General features: G+C 51.4%; 1 protein-coding gene across 1 annotated transcript in view; it reads left to right on the forward strand.

Moving 5' to 3' along the window:
- Positions 1 to 1,255: 1,255 nt before the first annotated feature.
- Positions 1,256 to 23,350, forward strand: part of Shb (SH2 domain containing adaptor protein B) — a 108,052-nt gene continuing 85,957 nt past the window's right edge. Inside the window, exon 1 of the mRNA XM_005078744.4 lies at positions 1,256 to 2,096. Within this exon, the coding sequence (XP_005078801.2) occupies positions 1,401 to 2,096 (696 nt within the window). The 5' untranslated portion in view covers positions 1,256 to 1,400. The remainder of the gene's footprint in view (positions 2,097 to 23,350) is intronic.

Raw genomic sequence — 23,350 nt, forward strand, 5'->3', positions numbered from 1 at the left:
AAGAAAAGCTTTGGTCTCGGTTCCACACATTTGGGTAACAACCACATTGTTTTAAGTCACATCATTACGGAGCCACCAGATCCTAGGGCTGGTACTCAAGTCCACCCGTGTGATCTACGTCGGGCCTCAGTTTCTCCATCTGTAAAATCGTCTCTGGATTAAACAGAGCCTCGCCAGTTCCTACAACCTTAAGCGTTAAATGTTTACATAGCTGGTTCCACTAGGTTGGCAGTGAGTGGGGGTTAAAGCCCAGCTTCCTGCAAGGTGAAAAGGTAAGTAAACATTTCGACCTCCCCTTAGCCTAGCTGCCGGATTGGTGCCCCGCCGAGTCCCAGCCGCCTATCGCGTCCGCATCCGTCATCTGGGTTGCTAATACATTCATTAGCATAAAGAGTCTTTCGAAGACGTGGCACCGGCAAAACTGAACCGGAGTCTCTGTCCCTTTAAAGAGAAAAGGGACCCGCACTGTCTCGTTGAGGGCACGTCCTCCGCACGGTCCTCTAGGTGAACTAGAGAGGTCGTGTGTGAGTCTACCCATAACTACCCCGACGGTGGTCATCTATTCCAGGGGCGCACGACGCACGGGTCCCCGGGAACTGTGCATACAGTTTTGGACTCCGAGCGTCGCAGCGTCAGTCGAAGGGAGGCCGAGCTGGGCCAGCGGCAGACGACAGCGCCCTCCGGCACGACCCGGGGGCTGGCGCCCAGGCGGCCGCGGGAGGTGGCTTGTGTTGCAGGGGGGAGGTTCCCGGCCGCACGCGGGGGGCGGGGACTTGGTGGAAGGGGCGGGGCCGACAGGGCAGGGCCGCGGCGCAGGGCGGGCTCTGGCGGCCGAGTGTCACACACGCGGCGGCTCGGGAGGCGGCGGCAGCGGCAGCGGCAGCGGCAGGCGCCGCCGGGACGGGCAGGGGCGCGCGGGCTCCGCCGGGCGCGGGCCGCCTCCCTCCGTCGCTCGCTTGCTCTCCGACCCGCGGCGGGGCCGGGCTTGCCCCGGCGTACTGGAGAAGCCCGCAGCCGACCGCGGCTCGCACGGGGCAGGGGCGCGCTCCGCGGAGGGGCGCGCTCGGTGCGGGTGTGAGCGGCGGGGGGCGCCCGGCCTTCCGCTCTTTGAGGCCGGGGGACCTATGAGACGCGCCCGTAACGGGCGCGAGATCCGAAGCTCGGGCGGCGCGCGGCGCGGGCGGAGGGCTGTGCGGCGGCGGCGGCGGCGGCAGCAGCAGCAGGAGCCCGGTGGCGGCCAGCAGGAGGCGGCGGCCGCGAGAACTTGAACTTGGCGACCGGTACCCCGCACGCCCCCCACCGGGGCCGGGGCGTTGCGGGACTGGGCGGCAGCGCTGCCCCCCGAATGGCCTCGGCGGTGGACGGGGCTCGCGCGCCGCGGCCCTAGGCGGCCTCTCGCCATGGCCAAGTGGCTGAACAAGTACTTCAGCTTGGGCAACAGCAAGACCAAGAGTCCGCCGCAGCCGCCGAGGCCCGACTACCGCGAGCAGCGGCGCCGGGGCGAGCGGCGCGAGCAGCCCCCGCAGGCCGTGCCGCAGGCCTGCTCGGCTTCCTCGGCGTCCTGCGGGTCGGCCGCCGCCTGCTTCTCGGCCTCGTCGGGCTCGCTGCCCGACGACAGCGGCAGCACGAGTGACCTCATCCGCGCCTACCGCGCGCAGAAGGAGCGCGACTTCGAGGACCCGTACAACGGGCCGGGCTCGTCGCTGCGCAAACTGCGCGCCATGTGCCGCCTGGACTACTGCGGCGGCGGCGGCGGGGAGCCCGGCGGGAGCCAGCGCGCCTTCTCGGCGGCGGCGGGCGCTGCGGGTTGCTGCTGCGCGGCGTCGGGGGCGGGGGCCGCCGCGTCCTCCTCCTCCTCCTCCGGCTCCCCGCACCTCTACCGCAGCAGCAGCGAGCGGCGGCCCGCCACGCCAGCCGAGGTGCGCTACATCTCCCCTAAGCACCGGCTCATCAAAGTGGAGAGTGCGGGTGCTGCGGGGGAACCCCCGGGAGGCGTGTGCTCGGGCGGCCGCACCTGGAGCCCGACGACCTGCGGGGGCAAAAAGCTGCTCAACAAGTGCGCCGCCGAGGAGACCGGAGCCGGCCAGAAAGACAAGGTAAGACCCGAAGCTACTGCTGCGCACGGGAAACTGAGGCACCGACACCTGAAGCAGCCCTATCAGTCAACTTTGCTCTGGCAATCTGGAGTCTAGGCTGCGGCGCGCATTCGGATACGACTCTGTCTTTGGCTCCTGCTCCCCAAACGCCTCCTTACCGAGCCCACAGCCTGAGCGAGAGCACCCCGCCTAGCTTTACCCAGAAGATAGACTCAGCCAGCCCTTCCGGCTCCCCCAGTAAAGTCGGCCTCGCTGGGCCTAAAAACATTTGCTCTTGTTCTCCCCGGGGTTGTGTGGTGGTCTCCCTCCCAGATGTGGAGGGAACCGGGAAAGGCACTGTCCGGGTCGTAGTTTTCCCTGGATGTGTGTTTGTAAATGCCTCTAAACCTCGAACTCTGCGTGCCAGGTTTCCGAAATCAAGCGGCCTGTTGTACTGGAGCGGTCTTGGGAACCCCCACGCAGGCTTTTCCGGTCTAAATGTCCGTCCTCCCGGAGAACTCACCGATCTGGCACTTCCTACCTCCTCTCCCCAGCTCCGGAGGCGGTCTGCTAAAAGGAGACCCACCTCTGCCCACCCCATCCCCTTTCCTGAATCCATCCCTATGGGGATGAGAGGCCTTTGTGACAACCCCTGCCAGTCGTCCCCTGCTTTGTAACAAGAGACTTAATTGCAGCCAGGCCCCTCTACTCTTTCTCTTGGCACTCCGGAGTTGCCCTCCCTTCCCCCATAAAATACTTGTTCTGTCTACTTTAGTGGAGGCAGTGTTTTGATTAAATCTGAGGCCCAGTGAGAGAACTCCATCCTTAGGGCAGGGTTGCCTGGCTGTCAGCCCCCTGCTCTGGGTTCTCCCCCACATTCTTCTTGCAAGTTCAAACTTTTGCCTGGACTGACAGAGGCTAGATCTCCAAACGGAGACATTTTCTACCCGTCAGCTGGTGCTTGGCAAGGCTTCTTTTTCTTTTATGGGAGAGATGAGTAAGGGGATGACCTTTAATTTTCCTGCCTGGTTTTCTCCCTGGGGTCATCCTCCCTCCTGCTTTGTCTGTCCAGGATGGATGATGGTGCGTGCAGTCTGAAGGAGCCTAGTGCCCGCTGGAACGGTGTGGGCACACCTTGGAAGCTTGTACTCTGGTGGGAGATGCCACACGTGCTGACAGCGAGCTGGAAGCCAAGGTGACTGCACACCCACCAAGGGGGCAAGAGAGATGCCCTTGATGAGAGCCGTGTGCTGTTGAGGCTTGTTGGTATTTTAGGAAAAAAGACAAGAGGCTCCTCCTGTAGCTTCATCTGTGGTCCAGCTCGGTTTGGTGTGCCCACTGGAAGGACCTGGAGCTTTTGCCTATGAAAGTTAGGGGAAAGCTTTCCCGAGAGATTTGCCACCCACTGCCTGGACTCCCATGTCACCATTGTTGCCCAAGACCACCCCCCAGGGGGCAGACTTTCTTTGTCCTACTGCTAGTGGTTCTGCTGCTCACTGAGGTCTTTTTTTTTTTTTTTTGTGGCTTTCAAAACTGTAGTAAACATTTTTTTTCTCAATTAGAGTTAACACTTTGAAATGCTTAGTAATCTCTGTAACTGTAACGTCAGTTGTGTCTAAGACTTGGCTGCATTGTCACCGGGTATTTCTCATGGGTCTTAGCTCTCCTCTCCCAGGTGCTGGGAGGGGAACCCTGTGCTGTGCCTGTTGGTATTGAGAGCTGTGGCAGAGAACACCCTGGGACGGGGCCTGGTGTTAAATGGGGGCTCCGGGAGGGCACCTCTGAGGCAAGACCACTGTTGAGCTGGGACCAGTAGTGACCGTGTGTGGCTAGTGAAGTGTCTTATGTTTTACAGAACCGCCGGGAAAGTCTTTTGTGGCTGGGACAGAGAGGTTAGAGTTGGACAGGACCTGCTGGTCCTGGCTGCTCGGGACTTGTAAACTGAGTTGTATGTGATAGGGGATACAGTTTTTAAGAAACTCTGGGCTGGTTTTCCACTCTTACTGTGTAGCTTTGATCTTTTAAGAGTTGTCTCTCTTGGGAGACAAGGGAGGAAGTTACCAGATGTTCCTTCTATCAAGAGGAAAGGGGGCAGCAAGGCAGTGGTTGCAAGACAGTAGACTAGCCAGCACAGCGATACTGAGTGTCCCTGGAAGGCTGGCTGAAACACTGCGGGAACCTAGTCCTGCGGTTTTATCTGTTTTCTGAGACAAGGCTCAAAGAATGTGACCATAAACTTACTAGACAACCAGGAATGGGCTTGAGTTCCTTTTTTCCTTGTTTTTTTTTGGGGGGGGGGTTGAGACAGGGTTTCTCTGTGTAGTCTAAGCACACAGCACTGGGAAAGCCAGACCTACTGTGATCCAGCCCTGAATGTCCCTGAACCTGTCTTCAGTCCCCACCAGTGGCTTTAGGAAAGTCCCACTTAGCCTGGGACAGCTTGGCCTCCTGCTGTAGACCGTGGAGAAGTGGACCGTGCCGGTGTTCAGTGTTAATCCCAGACCTGGGTTGAGAGTTCCTGTGCCATGCAGTGGGGCTGGTGGTCCAGTCAGCGCCTCGCTGTGCTGCCTACGGTATGGCTCAACTCTGGGTCCCATTCCTACCCTTCAACACTTGTCCCTTCCTCCTCTACACTGCATCATCCCCCTGTTCTCCCAGGTGAGTCCACATCCCGGACCACCGCCACAACGTCTGGCTTCCTACTGGGAAAGGACTTTTCACTGTGCCAGATTCTCCCCTAGCCTAACAGTTAACCAGCGTGTGTGCTCTTGGATGGGGTATGAGAGTGCATTGCGAGGGGAAGGAGGCAGAGGTTAAGGATGTGCTTGTCTTTGGTCTGAGCTTCTGGAGGAAGTGGACGTGAGCTTTCATCATTTTCCCCCATCGTACTTTTGCCTTGAGAGCTTGGGGAGGTCCCTAGCTGGGAAATAGGCATTTGAGGTGAACCTAGAGGCAGGGGTGGGATGGGTGAAGGATGGGGTGAATGCAGGCTGTAGGGGCTTGTATGTGAGACTGAGTGTGTATGTGCATACCTGCTCACGGCTGTAAGACATCATATAGGATGTGTTCTTGGAAGCCAGAGCCTGTATGCATTGTGTCTCCTTGGGAGACGAGAGGTGACAGTACATGAGGGGTGGGGTGGAGGGGTGATATCAGGTGGGGGCCTCAGTTCCGGTTTCCCGGGTGAGTTTTCGTATAGAGAGGGGACATGCTTAGAGCAGTGTTCGCAACCTTAACACAGGTCCTCATGTTGTGGTGATCCCAACCATAAAACCACTCTGTCACAACTTCTTAACTATAACTGTACTCCTGGTTCTAATGCAAATATCTCATATGTGACCCCTATGACCCACACGTTGAGAAACACTGGCTTAGAGCCTTAGGTATTTCTGGAGGAGATGGTCCAGAATTAGGGGGCAGTTGTAATATATTCTGAGCTCCTGGGAAAGAAAAGAAAATTGTAGTAGGTTGAAGTAGATAGAGCTAATCCTTTAGTCATGCTGTTAGGGGAAAAAAAAGCCAGTTGTTGGTGGTGCACACATTTAATTCTAGACAGAGGCAGGAGCATCTCTGAGTTCAAGGACAGCCTGGTCTACAGAGCAAGTCAAGGACAGCCACTACACAGAGAAACCCTGTTGGGGGGAGGGGGACAGTTACTTCGTGGGTGTCCTTGGGTGCAGCCAAACTGGTCTCATATAGTTATATTTTCTGCTGGTGTTGTTTCTTTTGTCATAACTAAATGCTATTTCCAGTACTCATGGGGAAGTCAGGATGTATCATGACTTAAGTTTTGCCAGATTTTAAATACATGCTAATGCGTACTAACACTTGGTATATTGTCAGCATCCACAGAGTTGAGTTGAAGCATTTTCCTTAGCTACAGAATGGATAATAATAATTTTTAACTTAAAATAAGAAAAGAAAGCCACCTAGCAGTTAGTTTCTGAGCGCTTTGCCAGGCAGGGGGAATTCAGAGGGAAGCAAGTGTGCTGTGTGGCGGTACATCAGGTACAGCAGGCTGGTGTCTTGGGCTGTGCAGCTGCCTGTGGCTGTAACCATAACTACCTGGCACTCAGATGTGGAGAGGGGAAGCCAGGCCTGTATTCCCAGCTACTCGGAAGTCGAGACAGAAGGATTACAAATTCAAAACCTCTCTGGGCGGCTGCAGAGTGTGTTCAAGGCCAGCCTGGGCAACTTAGATTTTGTCTCAAAGTAATAAGAAGCCTGGGTGTGGAGAGATGGCACGGTGTCTTAGAGCACTCACTGCTTGCTCTCCAGAGGACCTGGGTTCAATCCTCAGCACCCACAAGGTACTCATGTGTAAGCTCACAACCATCTGTAACTCCAGTTCGAGGGGGTTCAAGGCCCTCTCTTGGTCTCAGTGGGCACCAGGCACATACGTGATGCACAGATACCATGCAGCCAAACATAGAAAATAAAAAGTGGGAAAAAAAAGACAGCTAAGAGAAGGCTGAGGTGTTGCTTAGTGGTAGACTTTGTCTAGCGTGCACTAATGTGTGGCAACACACACGTCTTTGCAGCTTTTCTCCTCAGAGTCTTGCCCCTCAGCTTCCTTCCTTGTAAGGGAGACTCTCAGCTTTTCTTGTTTACTCTGGCAGGGAGGGGCCTAGTGAATCTGGTCAGTTTGAGGGACTTCAGGAAGCTATTTTGAATTGTTTACCTTTCAGCTCAAGGAGCTTCCTGAAGGATGGAATGTTTCAATCTCGAGAGGAAGGTTTTTCACAATCCCCAGGCGCCCAATTCAATCCCTAGTACCTTTGGGGTCTCTCCGACCCCAAATTGAAGCAGAATTACTGACCATACATGGACTTGTATTGTCTTGTTATTTCCTAAATCATAAACAATTGTATAACTGTGTATGTAGTATTACTTTGTATTAGGTCTTATAAATCAGCTAGACCGGGCTTAATATATGTGAAAGGCAAATATCATGTGCCCCTTCCCTTATTTTATTTATTTTTTTGAGACAGGGTCTCAGTATGTAGACCAAGCTGGCCTTGAACTCACAGAGATCCTCCTGCCTTTGTCTCCTGAGTGCACCACTGTGTCTGGTCTACTATGTTATTTTATATAGGAGGTGACTTAAGCACCCTTGGTTTGTGGTATCCAAGCAAAGTTCTGGAGACTATCGAAAAATGAACAAACACAATAGGTTCTCAAGCCCGAGACAGTATCGGAACCTAAGGAAAGGCTGAAGTGTATGCAGAGGGCTGGCCTGGCCTGGATGCTGGCAGGTGAAGAGGGCAGGCAGAGCCAGGTGCGAGCGGAGCTGACGCTTGAAGGATGACGGGAACTCCTGAGCAGGAAGTGAGGAAGAAGGCTGCGTGCAGAGGGTGGTCGGCCTGACAGGCAGGTGCAAGGTGGTGTCCCGTCCCGTCGTGTCCCCCCCCCCACAGAGCTGTCCTGTGGGCTTTACTGCTGGGCAGTTGACCTGTCATTTGATCTTTTCACATAAAATCACTAGTTAGGATCAGTGGAAGCCGTCCGTGGTCAGTGTCAGCCATTCCTATTTGATTGACAGCCATCGTCTCCAGTCCTTAAAAGTAGACTGAGAGAAGTGATGGCTACCAAAGCTGTTTTCGTTGTTAAGTCCGTCCCAAGAAGGCTTCATTCTAACCACTTCCGTGGTCACAAAGTTCCCAGTCATTCTAGGTACAAGTTACAAATACTGTAACAACCGGTACTGTTGCTCCATCACGGGTCCCTCCAGCCTCCTGGGTTTTAAACTGGAAGTCTGCCAACCTTTTTTTTTTTTAAGGGCTAGAGCCGGGTACGGAATGTTTTCAGGTTTGAGAGCTAGTCGGTCGGTCCCCATTGCATCTGGTTGTTCTGGCATTGTAGCTAAAAACGGCCTTAGAGGATATATCGGAATACTTGCGTTCTGATAAGACATTATTTTCAGGGCCAGCGCTGGTCCGTGGGTTATAGTTTTCTATCTCGGCATCACACACTGGGTGTCATTTCTGATCTTGATGGGGATTACTGATTCCCCTTCAGCACTTGCTGATATGACAAGGTGGGGTTCCAAGAGAGAGCAGAAGCCCATGAGGTTTCTCGGGGTTGGAATCTGGGACAGTGTCCCTTCTGCTGAATGTTGTTGACCAGAGCCAGTCACGAGGCAAAGGCCATGATTGAGAAAGAGGCAGAAGCATTGTGTGGCGAGGGGCAGGGATATATATAGCAAGCTGTTTCCCAAGCTTTCGGTGCTGTTCATCTGCTGTGGGTGCTGTGGTTAACCTTACTGGTGAAGACGATGAGGTGTGGTGAACCTAGTGTCACAGCTCCCAAGTAGCAGGACAAGGTGCACACCTGTGCATGTGAGTCCACCCCCGCATGCTCTCCGCTAACTTGGCTCACTCTTTCCCGGTTTAAATGGCCATGGGAAGGGCCTGCTGTTGACTGTGATGGTTGTCCCTCCCCCCTTTCCTTCCTCTTACCCACAGCTGGGTTCCCTCTCCCCTATCTCTCCACTGCGGAATTCCATAAAGGAGATGTTACTGCTGCACTTCAGTTGTTTCGTAGAGAAATTCTGCGCACAGAGTAGGCGCATCCCAGAGGACAGCTGCGCAAAACGTGTGTCTTGTAACTGTCATGTCTTCTCATTCTCACACCAGACCTTCCCTCCCCCAAAGGATTGGCTAAGCTGTGTGTGTCTGCTTTAAGATGAAAAGCTGGCGGCACCTCTCTGCCCGTATCAAGACAGAACTTAAGTTTCCTAAAAGGAGGTCAGGTGACCGTCTTCTCTAATTAGATACTCTGGGGAACAAAACTGATTAGGACTTAACCTCAAGGCTTGATCCCATCCTTTCCCTGATCCCAAAGCACTGCTGTTCTATAACCTTGGCTTTAAAAGGCAAATCTGAAGCAGGTGTGGTTTCCTCTGGTCTTGCAGCCAAGCCCTCCTCTGGTGAGTTTAACTTGTGTTGAATAAGCAGAGGTCAGCTTTGGTCAATCAAAAAACAAAAAAACCCTGGACTTGGGGCTCAAGAGATGGCTCAGCAACCTGAATTTGATCCCTGGAACCGTGAAAGGAGAGGACCAACTTTTTGAGATCGTTCAGTGACCTCCACATGAGTGTATGCATGCACGCACACGTGCACACACCCACACCCACACACTCAACACATGCACACGTACACAGACATACACACACATGCACACAGACACCCACCTCCCTCAAAATGAACCTGAAACTTAGGACTTTACAGCTGAAAGCTGGGGCTGCTGGCTGGTTGATGTACCCCATTGGTTAAGGGTGCATCGATAGAAACAGCTTGCAGTGGTCTGATTTCTCAACCTCTGTTGGGCCTGTATTGTCTGAGGAACTGCTGTATGCAGGTCATTGTCTAGAGCTAGGGGACACAAGGGTGGTACAGGAACTGGCCAGTGCCTGCACATAAGGAACTTTTGGTTGGGGACACAGGAACCAAAGGTTGGAGCACAGATCTGTCTGCACGACAGAAGTGACATGTAAGCCGTTTCTGGGTGACCTGAGAGTGATCCTGCAGAAAGGCTGGTCTGGGCAGCACCATAGAACTGAAGCGGAGAGAGAAGGGAAGACAAACGGAAGCCAGGAGGGCTCCTTTGAGGAGGTGTTTGGGCAGAGGAAGAGGAGTTAGTGTGGCTGAGGGCGTTCGCAGGGCCATGCTAGCTGGTTGTGTTGCGTGTACACTGAGCCAGCTGCTCTTCCGGTGTTTTATAGGCAGTCCTCCTCCTCTCTGCCCTCCTTTGCTGTGTCTTATTTATTTCCCTAATGCAAAGCAGAGATGAGATTTGAAGCTGAGTTCAGAGGCTGTTTCTAACCACTGTGCTGTATCACCTCAAATTGCACAATCTCACACCTGAGTTTTTCTGCTGTGTTTGTGGTTTGCTTTCCTCTGTAATTTCCCCGTACCCTGTAAGAATGACCGCTGCCATGATCTTGTAATTATTCCCCAGCCTAATGGTCACTCTTATGCCTGTAACTCATTGGCTTCTCAGACCCGCTGGGGGGACGAGGCTGCAGATGGAGAATCGGAGCAGAAGCTGCCCTGCTCTCTGCAGGTTCTAGCTGGACAGGCAGCCTGTCTTCTGAGGCCAGTGCCCTCCTAGCCAGGGTGGGGACGCAGTTTGGCCAGAGCTTGAGTTGGCAGGAAGGGTGACAGCCTGATTGAGTTCCGTTTCTTCCTATGTTTTGATTCTGAAACCCTTTGCTGTGACCATTGAGGCATATGGACTGAGGGCCTCGCTTCCACAATGGAATTTTCCTTTGCTTCCTGTTTGGTATTTTCCAGTAATATTTCTATTAATGTTTCACTTTCAGAGGTGCTGACTTCCTGAGAAGTGTGAATGTTCTCAATGCCAAGCCAGGAAGGACTGACTTTCCCCTTGGTCATTCAGTTCCTTTCTGTTTTCTCCAAGGGGCAGCTCTGGGTTTCCCATCGAGCTGGAAGGGAAGGAGAATGGGGGGGGGCGTCCTGGGGATGGAGAAAGGGTTAGTCAGGACCCTGGGGAGTGACTCAGCCCTTGCTGGTGAGGCACTTACAGTAAAGTAACTAGTGGTCAGAAAGTGGCTTCCCGAGGCCCAGAAGAAGTAGCTTGACAGGTATAGGGGTGTGGGTGTGGGTGTGGGTGTGGGTGTGGGTGTGGGTATGTACTTACGTATTGGAGAGTGATGATCTCTGAGTAGAATTTGCTGGCTGAACCCAAAGTCTTCAGTTGGAATGAGAATGACCTCGTTTATGTATTCTCTTTCATTCCTTCAGTATTTCTTGCTTGCAAGTGCTACATGCTGGGTTCTGTTCTGTGTAGGAATAGAACTGTGTGCCAAATATGAATACCTCACTCCCCTGGGGTTTGTAGGATAGAGCTTAGAAGGGACTTTGCTGAAGGACCAAATGGTATGAACTGTACCTCTGCAAAAGAGAATTGCACACAAGAGAAGGAGGCAGGAGCTGGCAGGGTTGCTCAAGGGGCAGTGCAGAGGTCAGTGTCCTTGGGCAGGGCAGGTCAAGACTGTGGGTGTGGGACAGGCAGAGATCTTTAGCCTCATATTTGTAGAACTCAAGTTTGGTAGGAAGCCAGTAGAAGATTCTGAGCAGAGTCATTGCATTATCTCTTGCAGGTTTTAAAGATCATCGCTCCAGGCCTGGCGTGTAGCTCAGTGGTAGAGCTCTTGGCCTGCTGAGTGAGGTTTGATCTTTAGTGCCTTAACGAGCACTGACTGACCCAGAGCAGAGCGGAGGGGACAGACAGGCCTTTGGAACTTGGGCGCCCATCAGCAGTTGATGAGAAGAGATCCAGCCTACTATGTTCTAAGTAGAGGCCAGTGGTTTCCTGACGGACAAATGACAAGAGAAAAGTCAGTGTGTCTGTTGCGGTTTGGCTGAGTAGCTGGAAAGATGAGTGGCCATTGGTTTTGTTAGGGGTTCCTGAGGACACAGGAGACCGGGATGGCCTCTGTCTGGGAATGCAGGAAGAAAGAGCGGCCTCATGAAGGATGGTTACAGCACAGAGGTAAGATTGGCACCCACACTGAAGGGAGCTTGCTATGCGCTCTCAGCTATGGTCAGAGCTTCAGAGGCCCTGCAGGGTATCACTACAGGACACGGAGAAAGGGGCGGGGCCCAGGGCTTCTGTGGGGGGAGGCAATGGTCTGAAGACAGTGCTGGGCTCCGCTCTGCAGCGTGGTGGAGCCCCTCTTCCTGGCAGGGTGTGGTTAAGGCTCCAGCAGGGCTGGGGCTGCTCCTGTTGTGCTAAGGAGAGTACTCCCCACTACCACCACTTCTGATAGCTGGGAGTGTTCTCTCTTCTATGGGGCTCATGAGTGCAGGAAGGAGGCAGCCACGTGTTTCCCAGTAGTGAAACTGGACTGTCTCAGTGGCTATGCATTCTCGGAAAGCCAAGCAGCCCCGCACATCCATATCAGTGGTGTATTCTAAGCCATGGCATGCCGTTTGGGGAGTGCATGGCATTCTGGGATCCGAGTGGTCCTACCTGCCCTTCTCTGTGGGCTGTTGAGAGCTAGCTGTGCTCAGAGCCAGTTCTCCGAAAGAGGCAGGAATTGGGAAGTATGCTGTGTATTAATGTCGCTGGTAACTGTACCTTTTATAACAAGATTAAAATTTGATACGGAAATAAAGAAAACACAGAAGCCAACTCTAACTGTACAATTCAGAGGAAACCACTATTATTACCCCATTAGTGTTCTCGTGTCTCTCTGTCTTCAGTGTGTGGATCAGATGTCTATCTTTCCTTCTGCTACAATTGCCTCTTTCTGCCTTGTCTGTTGATGGAGCGGCCTTGTCTCAACCTACAACAGCAGTGATACAATGTCTGTGTTGTTGGCCTCTCTTGCTTGGTGACTTCCCTGGTTAATAGAGCTGTTTGGTACCGTGAAAACATGTTTGATTCTTGCTTTCAGAGTGTTTTTGAAGGCATTTTCACTGTTTACCCTTCTCTAGACACGGGGATTTGGATGCAGTTTGGTTTAGTTTCCGGTTTGTTGGATTACTGGTGCATATGTGAATTAGCTGTTTGTTTCCTTTCTGAAATTGTTTATTTTACCTCTGTCTTCTGCTGGTCACTTGCCCCGCAGAGTGATCTTCCTGTTGGTTTGTAAGAGCTCTAAAGTGAGGATGGCAGCCGACTGTTGGGGTTGTAAAATGTTTGTTAAATGTTGCGATTTAGATTTTATGTCTGATGATTGTGCTTGCTTACAGAGAATTATTTTCTGTGGTCAAATCAGGCTCAGTGCCCCCCATGATATTTTATCCCTTACTCCAGTACTCACCTGTGCTGATCCCATGATTTGCTGTTGTCTTTTTTTCTTCTTTTTTATTGACTAGCTAGTGGGTTTCTGGGTACCCTCTCTTTCTTGCTCCAGATCTGCCCCCCCCTTTTTTTTTAAAGATTTATTTATTTATTACATATACACCAGATTGAATTGTAGATGGTTGTCAGCCACCATGTGGTTGCTGGGAATTGAACTCAGGACCTCTGGAAGAGCAGTCAGTGCTCTTAACCTCCGAGCCATCTCTCCAGCCCCCAGATCTGCCCCTTTTCCTTCAGGGACCTTTTTAAACTGAAGTGTCTTGGCTTTTCTTGTCCCAGCAGTGTTTAGTTCACAGGTGATCATTGACAGTAAGCCTTTATATAAAATATCTTTTATCCGCAGATGCCCTTGCCTTCACTCCAGTTTTGCCTCTTGACACCAAGGAAAGTAACCAGTATTGGTTCTTAACTTACGCCAGACCTGGCACCTTTGTGTGTAACCAGGAGAGCTGCCCTACCTCTGACGGTGCTGGCCTCCCTTCTCCAACTACAGGGGTAAGCTGGTGTCACCCTTAGTGGTTCACCCTGTCTCTGTGACCTTACCCGAGAAAGCCCGCTTCGCTTTTGGACAGTGACTCTAGAGACATGGATGAGGCATCGTTTGTCTGCACAGCTCTTTTTTAGGTGCCAGTCTTTGTCCCAGCCAGGGCTGAACCCCGTAGGGTACTCACACGTGCTGAAGCCCAAGTGCTGTCGGAGCCTGGGAGGGGCGCCGGAAAGGAAAGACAGTTTGGTGCAGTATAGTGATGCGGTTAAGGACTTGCAGAGTAGCAGAGAGGCATTTGTGTACAAGATGGGTTCTGGCAGTAATAAAGAGCTCTGGGTATTTGGATGTGAAGGATGGATGAGACCTTAGAAGATGTAGCTATAGGTGATTTATACTTTTTATAATTCTCTTATTTTTACAGACTTTTATTTAATTTTAAGTGCATTGGTAGTTTGCCTGCATGTATGTCTGTGTGAGGGTGCCAGATCCCTGGGAACTGCAGTTACAGACAGTTGTGAGCTGCCATGTGGGTGCTGGGAATTGAACTTGGGTCCTCTGGCAGAGCAGCCAGTGCTCTTAACCTCGGAACCATCTCTCCAGCCCCCATTTTTACTTTTTAACACTTTAACAAAATCCAACACAAATAGTATTCACAAATTTCTTCTGTTTCCTTCATTTCTTCTGTCCCCTTCAGCCCAGGTACTTGCATCCTCTCTCAGAGGCCTGTCGTACTCTGAAGTCAGCTAGGTTCTAGTACATCCTGCCGTGTCTGCTGTGGGGACTGTGACATTAATGAATTTATGATGGAGTGCCAGATTAAGACCAGATGTGTTTGGAGGTGGGCAGATAAACCCAGGAGAGGACAGATGTTTGAACACTTGACAATTTCTGTAGTTTGAAGAGGCCATGGACTGTCTAGTCCAGTGCACTCACTATGTGTAGCCCGGCCACTCGAAGCCAGGCCAGCCTGGCAGCTGTTAGGACCAGTGGGAACATAGATTTTTAAAGTTTGATTTGCTCAGCTTACACCTTAGATAACTAAACCATGACTCCTTAATTTTTTTGTGTGTGTACGCTCACATATGTGTGAACGTGTTTGCATGTGTGTGGGTGTGCAAACGTGGGTGTGAGCATGTGCCCATATATGCTTGCGTGTGTGCATGCATCTGTGTTGTATGTTGTGTTTTGTTGTTTATTTTCTTTCTTCCACTACCTCCTCCTCTTCCTTTCCTTCCTTCTCTCCCTCCTCTCTTTTGAAGCAGGTCTTGCTATGATGTCTTAGCCGGACTGGAATATACTGTGTAGATTGGGTTGGCTTTAAACTTACAAGGAGCTTCCTGCTTCTGCTTCCCAAGAGCTAGGATTATAGGTGTGTAACATGGGGATGTTAGTAGTTTTTAAGTATCCCATGCTCTCCTAGACCCACAGGGCCCCTGGGAATGCCTGGGGATCTCTTAGTCTGATCATCACCCCATTCGTCCCTGAAAACTTCAGTGGTAAATGAATGCATTTTTCCCCCTTAACACCCACCCAGACCAGCCTTTTGCTCAGCTTGGATTAGATGTTTTTCCTTTATAATTTATTTTTATTTTATGATCATGGGTGTTTTGCCTGCATGTATGTATGTATGTATGTATGTATGTATGTATGTATGTATGTATGTGTACCATGTGCATGCCTGGTACTTTTGGAGGCCAGAAGAGGGTATGGGATTGATCCCCTGGAACTAGAGTTACAGATGGTTGTGAGCTAACATGGTTTGTGCTGGGAACCGAACCTCATTCCGGTCAAGATCAGTGAGCGTACTTAACCCTGAGCTGTCTCTCCCCACTCTGGAGCCTTTTCCCTGACTTATGATTGTGTCTGCTGGAGCTCTGCTGGCTGAATTCCTTCTCCTCCTCCATAGTACAGCTTGATAAAACTCTTGTGAGGGTCAAACAAAACCAGTTTGACCTTGCTTCTTCTATGTGATGACCCGTGGCTGTGGTGGTATTGCCTCAAAGCAAGCTGTAACACTGTCCTGCAGGGCCAGGTTCCCAGCCAGGGCGTGCCAAGTGCTAAGGGCAGGGAGGACCCTTTGGGCTTACGGTGGAAGACCTTGACAAAGCCCAAACTCAGGAACTTGCTATAAGCAGAAGGGACTGCTCAGAGCAATTTCCAAGTAGGTGGCCAAGGTAAGTGCTAAGACATTCTCTGAGAAAGCGGTGATTGGATGAGGAGCAGGGTCTTAGTCATGGTGAATTGGGGAGGGTTCAGGGATAGAGGGAGCAACAGGACTGGATTCCAAAGGAGCAGATGAGAGACTTGGGCACTAGGCAGGCCAGGCAGTAAGTGAGGAAGAGATTGTCTGGCCGAGTGGCATGCTTGTTAGGGGGTGGACATTTTCTCTCCTTGTCCTCCTGGCTAGCCAGCAAGGCCATAACACAGGGACTCAAAACTTGATCCAAGCACTGTATGACCCTATTGGTGGTTCATTGATTGTGACATAAAACCAGCATTGGCTTTGGGAACTGAAGGCCTGATCTCACATGCTATGCCTGGGCGGGGAAGCTATGTAACTTGGAGTCCATAATTAGCTTTTCCAGGCCTGGAATGTCCCATCTGTTACATGGGGTTAATGAGAGTGGCATTTCCTGACCACTCACTCCATGTTAGTCTTGCTGCGTTTGAGCTTCATGGTTGGTCTTTGAGGGGGTACCATGAGGATCCCCACTTTACAGGGGGCAAAATGAGATGGTGCTTAGGGGAAGTGTGCCAGTCACTGTAAGGGTTAAAGAAAGTCATTCCTTCTGTGGCAGAGCACAGGGCTGGCCTGTGGGAAGAGCCTTATGACTTTTGTATGACGTTGACAGTGCTTGTCCTGGTCCTTAGCCCGGCTTTAGACTTAGGTCTTCAAGCCACAGTAAAGCTAAGCAGGGCTTTGCTTTTAGGCCTCTGGTTGTCCTCAGAAGAGACCCTGTCCTTTTCCTTCCCTGCAAGTGGAGAGCAGAAGGAAACACTTGCCTGTGACCAGCCCTGAGTTCTAGGGTTGTGTGTGGTACTCGCAGGCGCCCCTCCCCCTTTATGAGGCACATCTTCCTTCTTAAGAGCCTCTTTTGTTTTGAGGAGGAGGAGGAAGCTAAGGCGCACAGGTGGGTGATGCAGCTAGTCATGGGCAGAGCTGGACCTAAGACTATGTGCACCCCTAACCTTCTCTGTGCTGCTCAGGGGCAGGGAATGTGAGAAGCCAGCACCAGTGGTCTCAGCACTGTGAGGTCAGCCAGAGCCTGCTAGTCTTTCCACGGTGGCTGATGGGAGACACTGGAGGGAGGAAGTGGCATGGTCAGATCTGTGCTCCAGGAAGACCTGTGTATCTGCACCCAGGGAGATGGCTAGAGAGGGAAGGTCAGTGGAGCCCCCTCCCCCCCAGGTGGAGCCCTCAGTTAAGCGAATGTCAGATCTGTCAGCAGGGACAGCAAGGATCTGACCCGAGTTTGCTCCTTAAGCCATGAAACATGTGCCTGGCCCTTTCAGGCAGATCTTAGAACATACTGGTCCATGGAGGGAAACTGACTAAGCACTTGTCAAGGGTTAGGTTTTTCTGGACCACTGTTGTCAGTAGCCCAAATGGTATTTCCCTCTGGAAGTCTGTGAGTTACTTCATCTCCCAAAACAGCTGTCCATATTGTGTCAGGGTCCCAAAGTCTAGGAGCGGGTGGGAATGGCCCCACCTTGATACTGCTGACTGCTCACCTCTGAAGGGACATAAACCAGCTGACTGATTCATCCCCACGGGCTCAGGAGCTGGTACAAGCAATCGTGTTTCAGGATGGCATGGAGTGGCCATTGAGGCCTGCCTTGGAGGCTCTCCTGTCCCATGTGACGTCTCACAGAGTTGGAAGCATTCTCATGTGTCGGGACCAATGGTGGCTGCCAGAAGGGAGCCACAGTGGAGGCACCCTGGTCCTTGGTGGCCTTTGAAGACAATGCAAAGGGAACAGGGAGCATGGGATTCTAAGCTCATGCTGACCTGTGACCTGTGGACAGTGTCTTCCCAGGGGACATGGTCACCACAGGAAAGCCACAGCCTCTGGAGGTGCTCTCTGGTCCCAGGACCCTGTGAGTCCCCCAGCCAGGTCTCTGCCTTTGCAGCTCTGTCACTGGCCACTCTGTCCAGTAAGGGACCAGAAGGAAGAAGAAAAAGACGGAGGAATTACGCCGCCCCTTAGCAGGCTTCCACAGGGCCTAGGTCCATCCGAAACCCGTCTGTGGTGTGACTGAAGAGACGGGATGGTGGGAGCCACTGTCATCACTTGCCAGTCACCTGCAGGGCAGCCGAGAATGCTGTGACAGCCTGGATTACATTGCCAGCACTTGGGCTGACGGTGTCCAGGTGTAAACACTGAACTCGGGTGTGTGGCTGCGTTTGCCTGCTTGTCCTCACCTCATGACAAGGTCCCTGTAGAGTGAGGTGACTGTGGGTGATTCTGAAACAGGAAACTATCCGGGCAGGCCTTTTGTTTGGAGGCATCTCTGAAGATTTTAGCCTGGCATGCCGCCTCTGGTGGCAGCAGAAACTGCTAGTGAGTACTCACAGTTTGTCGGCCTCAGGTGTAGCCTTCTCATTATTTTAGTGCCATTCCTGCCTCTCCCCCCAACTCCTAAGAGGGGTTGGTTTTTCGTGTTTTGGCACCTCCTTGGCCCTCTCTCGGATACCTCGACTCCTTCCTTTGATAGCACCCCTGCTTCCACAGTTCCGGCTTCGCCTGTGCATTAGGGAGCAAGCACTTGGGAGCCCCGGGCTCCCTGAAGTTTAACTTCTTGTGGCTCCATTGGCACTCTCCAGCCTTTTGCACCATGAAGGTAACTTTCGGTGGTGTGCAGTCTCTCCTTTTTAGGGTTATTTCACATGTGTGGTATACTGAAACAGGACTCCAGGTTCATTCAATCCTGTGCCTTCCCCAGACTTTTAAGAAATTCAGACAGGAATCAGAACTGCTGGTCGAGCATTGCCTTCCTCTGAAGAGCTGTGTATTTGAATTTCAAAGGCTTGTGTGAATAGGACATGGAAGTAACCTTCCGGTCAGGCTAGAAGTCAAGTCGAGACCAGTGAGTACGATTGTCACCCTTAGTCCCCTCTGCAGCTGCTGTGTGAAAAACCACCGTTTTGTAAGGACTCCTGGCATTTACCAACCTTGGTCTGGAGGTGTGCAAACATTGACTGGCATCTGTGAGTGGACTCAAAATCGTGAGTTTGACTTAGGGATTATATTGTAGCAAGCTGTGTGTGTTGCAGATTGTCATGTGTCATGTATTCGATTTTAAAACGCTCCTGCAGGACTATAGAGAGTTAGACCCCAGAACCTGTGTGCTTTAATGGTATGTGCTTGTCCAGCACTAGGGAGGCAGAGGTAGTCAGATCCCTGGGGCTCACTGGCCAGCCAGCCTAGCTTACTTGACAAACCCCTACCAATATGAGATCCTGTCTCAAAAAACAAAGTGAACAGCCATGGAGGAATGATGCCAAGAATTCACCTTTGGCCCTCACCCATGTACCTGCATACAGACGAGCAACATATATACATATACCATACATATAATACACACACATAAAGTCCTGGGTTCACTCTGCAGCAGGGCATAAAATGGGTGTGATGGTGCACAAATGTATTGAATTTTAGTCTACTCTGGGATCCACAAGACCTTGTCACAAACTAGTTGTCAGCTTGGTTTTAGGTCAAAAAGAATGGCCAGAAACAAGGAGGAAACATGGTAGCACAGCTGAGAGACACTTAAGAGTCTGAGGAATTTATTTAAGAACAGGAGGAGGGGAGTTATAATGGTTTAGTTACAGGCCACTTAGAGCATTTGGGAAAAAAAGTAAAATGTTGAGAATTCCTCAAGTTCCCCATCCCAGGAGTTGGCCAATGTGAGGTACATTGATGCCTGTGGTGAAAAAGGAGCAGCCAACAGACAGGGCTCAAGATGAAATGCTTAAGCAAGATATAAAAAGCTTAATATTGTTAGGCATGGTGACGCACACCTTTAACCCAACATTCGGGAGGCAGAGACAGGCATATCTCTGTGAGTTGGAAGCCAGCCCCGGTCTGAGTTCCAGGACAGCCAGGGCTGTTACACACAGAAACCCTGTCTCAAAACACCACCCCAACCCCCCCCCCAAAGCCACATGTTTGTATTCCCCTGCCTCCCCCATTCCCACACACACTTGTAGAAAAAGGGCTGGAAGCAAATTGACCAAGATGCCCCCAGTAGTTGTCATAAGAAAGTTGGATTATTTTGCATTCTCAAAAACAAATACAGATCATTTAACTACAAAAGCAAATTTAAAAACCAACTTAAACTAGATTATCAAAACAGGCAAACAAAACCCAGGCTGTCCGGCGCCCCGCCCGTGAAGGGAATGGGAAGATGAGGAAGTGAAGGCAGCTCTCAGCTGAGGTTTGTGCGAACAAGCTGCTGAACTTCAAAGCCAGGGCTGAGCATGTCTCACTGTGTTGGAATGCTGGTGATCACAGGAAGTGGTGACAAGCCCTTTGTTATATAAGCTCCCCAGGCTTGCTCATCCGCGCTGGTGCTAGCCCTGGGTACTGGATGCGAACTGATATCTGTCTCTCTGTGGCCTCAGCCTGTGCTTAGCCCTGTATGGGAATTGCACTGTCAGGCTCGGGAAGGTGAGGCTCACACCCTCTCTTGCTCAACTCCCTCAGGCGCAGTGGGCCACGAGAGGAGAGAAGCCACAGTGCAGGGGTTGACTGGCTTTATTTCTGACCCAGGAAGGGGTGGAGATTATCTTGGCTACCTGCCAAAGCAAGAGCCTGCTTTTTGATCTCTTCTGTTTCTCAAGTCCTGTCTGTCTGTCCTGCTGTGACATCTGTGGTCATGCTGTGGAATGCTGCTGCTCCAGAGACAGGGTAGGGTGCACAGTTTTCCTCTCTTAGCAGGAGGCAGGCAGAAGCGCAGGGCAGGTGCCTTAGGACGATTCGGAGCCTCTGTGTTTTCCTGTGCTACCGGTGTGTCTACACTGGCGGATGAGGAGCCCAGAGTCTCACTGGGAGAAGACATTTCAAATGCTTGTGCACAGGTTCTTAGCTGCTTCCTACTTGAGCTCCCTGCGTTGTCTCGTTGTCATCCATACGGAACTGTGGAAGGAAGGCACCCTCCATTTTTCTTCTGTGGGAAGTGTTCCGAAGGTCAAGGGCCAAGCCTGAGGCCTGCCAGGCTTCTCTTGTTTATTGACATGCTGAGTTACCTGGACACGTGGACTGGGCTCCTTGAGAACACGTTCTTACTTTTGGTTGGCCCCTTACAGCTGGCACAGAACCTTGAACACGGTAGCCACTTTGAACGAGATGAACGTTGAACTTGCCAGGACCAGGTGACTTGGAGCAGTCCCATCCTGTTAAGGACCACTGTGCCTGCATTTGTAAAATGGACAGGTGTTAGGCTTGTTCACAGCTCTGATCATAGATTCCTGTGGGATGTGGTTGGTTTTGTAAGAGAGAGTTGAAGACCACAAGTGAGTAAGGGTTTTTACTAGCAGGCCAAGGCCCAAACGTCAGTTGACTGTTGTCCTCGGTTAATAAGACACAGAAGGAGAGTTGCACAGCGTCATAAGGAAACCACGTTTCTCACTGTGATTTCCAGTCCTCCTGTGTGAAGGCACACACCTGCTTCTGGAAGCCTATTCCTTATTCTATCACCCATCTTTTCAACTGCTTGGATTTGGAAAAGCCTTAGGCACTTAACCTCTAAAACTGCAGAGGATGAAATTTTTACCAGGCCAATTGCTTCAAAGAAACATGGGGCCGCTTCTGGGGGAACTGCTCAGATACGAGGGACCAAAGGGTCTTTAGTATGAGTCTGTTGCCCTAAGGGTGACGACATGTTTGCCAGTGGGGTCAGCAAACTTTCTGTACAAAGCTAAAGATGAAGAATGTTAGGCTTTTTGGCAACCGGGTTTCTGTTGTAGCTAAGATCTGCTGGGCCCATGCAAAGGGGGCCATGGATGCTATGCAAATGAGTGGGTGTGGCCGGTCTCCAATAACAGACAGCTGACACAGTGTTGCTCATCCCAGGTTACAGTGTTAGTTACCTCTTTGTAATCCCAGCCCATATTGACTTGTTCTTGCTAGGTTTTATCCAAACCCATTTGACCTTCTGAGTGCATGAGAACCTCACCCACCCCCTTAGTTCCTTACAAGCCACCTCTGGTCCAGACACGCAGAAGGTCTTTGATCTCTCCTGAGGTGCACCTAAGTTACCCACATTCTCATGTCAAAAATATGTTGTTTGTTTGTTTGTTTTTTAACTACCATCTTTTGGTCTTCTAGCAGTGCTGTTGTCCTTAGGAAGATCTCTCCTTATGTAGTCTTGATTCCTTGTAAAGGGTTAAGAACCAGAGATAGTAACGCTTATTTTATTGTTATGGCTTTGTTGATGGTGTTAGAAGAAAAGCCCTAAACCTGATAGCCCTTGTTGCTTTTGCAAAACATTCACTGTTGGTATGCATAAGTGTGCACGTACATGCCAGACACACGTGTGGGAGTAAGAAGATGGTTCAGGACTTGGTTCTCTCCTTCCATGTGGCATCCAGGAGTTGAACTCAGGTGATCACACTTGCCCAGCAAACAAGCACCTTCCCTATTGAGCCATCTTGTTGACCTGTTGTTAATTTTTCTGGTTAGACCTTCTGTCTTCTGAAAGTGACTCTAGGTAATGTCATTGCTTAATATTCTCCATGACTTCTGTTAAGTCCGGCCTCCTAGAGGGACATCTAGCTGCCCTTTGCCTCTTAGAAAGGCTTCCTGTTACCTCATTGCTTCTGGGCCGGGCAGCTGGAAACCTCTTGCCTTGCCTAGAGTTACAGTGCTGACATGCACGCCTCCTCTGCCTCCTAGCCTGCCGTGCCACTCAGGCAATTTCCCATCTTTCCCTTCTCTGTGTGCGCATGCCTGCATCCCTGATAGTCGGAGTCACACCCCGTCACCGTTCCTGTGTCTCTTGTCTGCTAGGTTTCTGGAAATAGGCAACAAAAACTTCACACCTCATACAAGTTGACTGCGGAGTGGACTTAGGGCTCCTTGTCAGCAAGTGTCCTCAGACCCAGAGTGCTCTGTGTTTCTGTCAGTCCCCAGACTTCCTGTAACTCCAACAAAGGAAAACACCTAAAAACCCAGGGTCCTGTGGAGGAGCCAAGACACGCCCCATTGTTGGCATCTGTGGCTCAACAGGCTGAGTAGCCGGCTTGGGCTGCCTGCTTTTCTGGTATGGCTCAGAGACTTGGGTGAGTGTGTCAGTAGGCGTCTGGGGAGGGCAGCTTTCTTCTTCAGTAGCAGGTGGGAGAGAAGATCACAGCTGCCAACCATTGAGTGGCCCCGCATGGGGGTGGGGGAGCATGTTGAGCTAGGGACTTAGCTGTGATCTGCTCAGGGTTCCAGGTGGGTGGGATGTAGGGGTCTTCAGTTGTTTACTTCAGCACAGAGCCCAGCCCATCAGAGGCACTCAGCAGACATCTTGTGAATGAATTAGGCTAAACAGAGATGGGGGGGAGCTAGCTATGTTGTGGTCAGATTGAAGGGCTGCAAATATGGAAGTAAGGAATTAATGGAGCCTTTGTCACGCAGGAAGTGGGGACTCAAGGATAGGTTTGTGCAGGGAGGGACTTCAGAGTGCAACATGTGTTGCTCTTAGCCCATTATTTGCTCTTTCCGGTGTGACAGAGATGCCAGATAATGAGACGTTGAACTACATAAAGCGCTGCCTTGTGCTGGAGAGAGGCAGGGCCAGTCTTGAAGCCAGTTGGCCACCAGCCTCCTCCCTGTAATTTGTGTATAGTGGCAGGTTGGAGTAGGCCTCCAGGCAGAGCCAAGGCTCGCCCGCCGTCCCTGATTACCACTCAGCTTGCTGGCTCTAACCCCAGGGATGTGGCCCTAACTCCAGGCCTGTGCTTCTGAGT

Source organism: Mesocricetus auratus, unplaced genomic scaffold (genome assembly GCF_017639785.1).
Source record: "Mesocricetus auratus isolate SY011 unplaced genomic scaffold, BCM_Maur_2.0 Super-Scaffold_6730, whole genome shotgun sequence".
Classification (NCBI taxonomy): domain Eukaryota; kingdom Metazoa; phylum Chordata; class Mammalia; order Rodentia; family Cricetidae; genus Mesocricetus; species Mesocricetus auratus.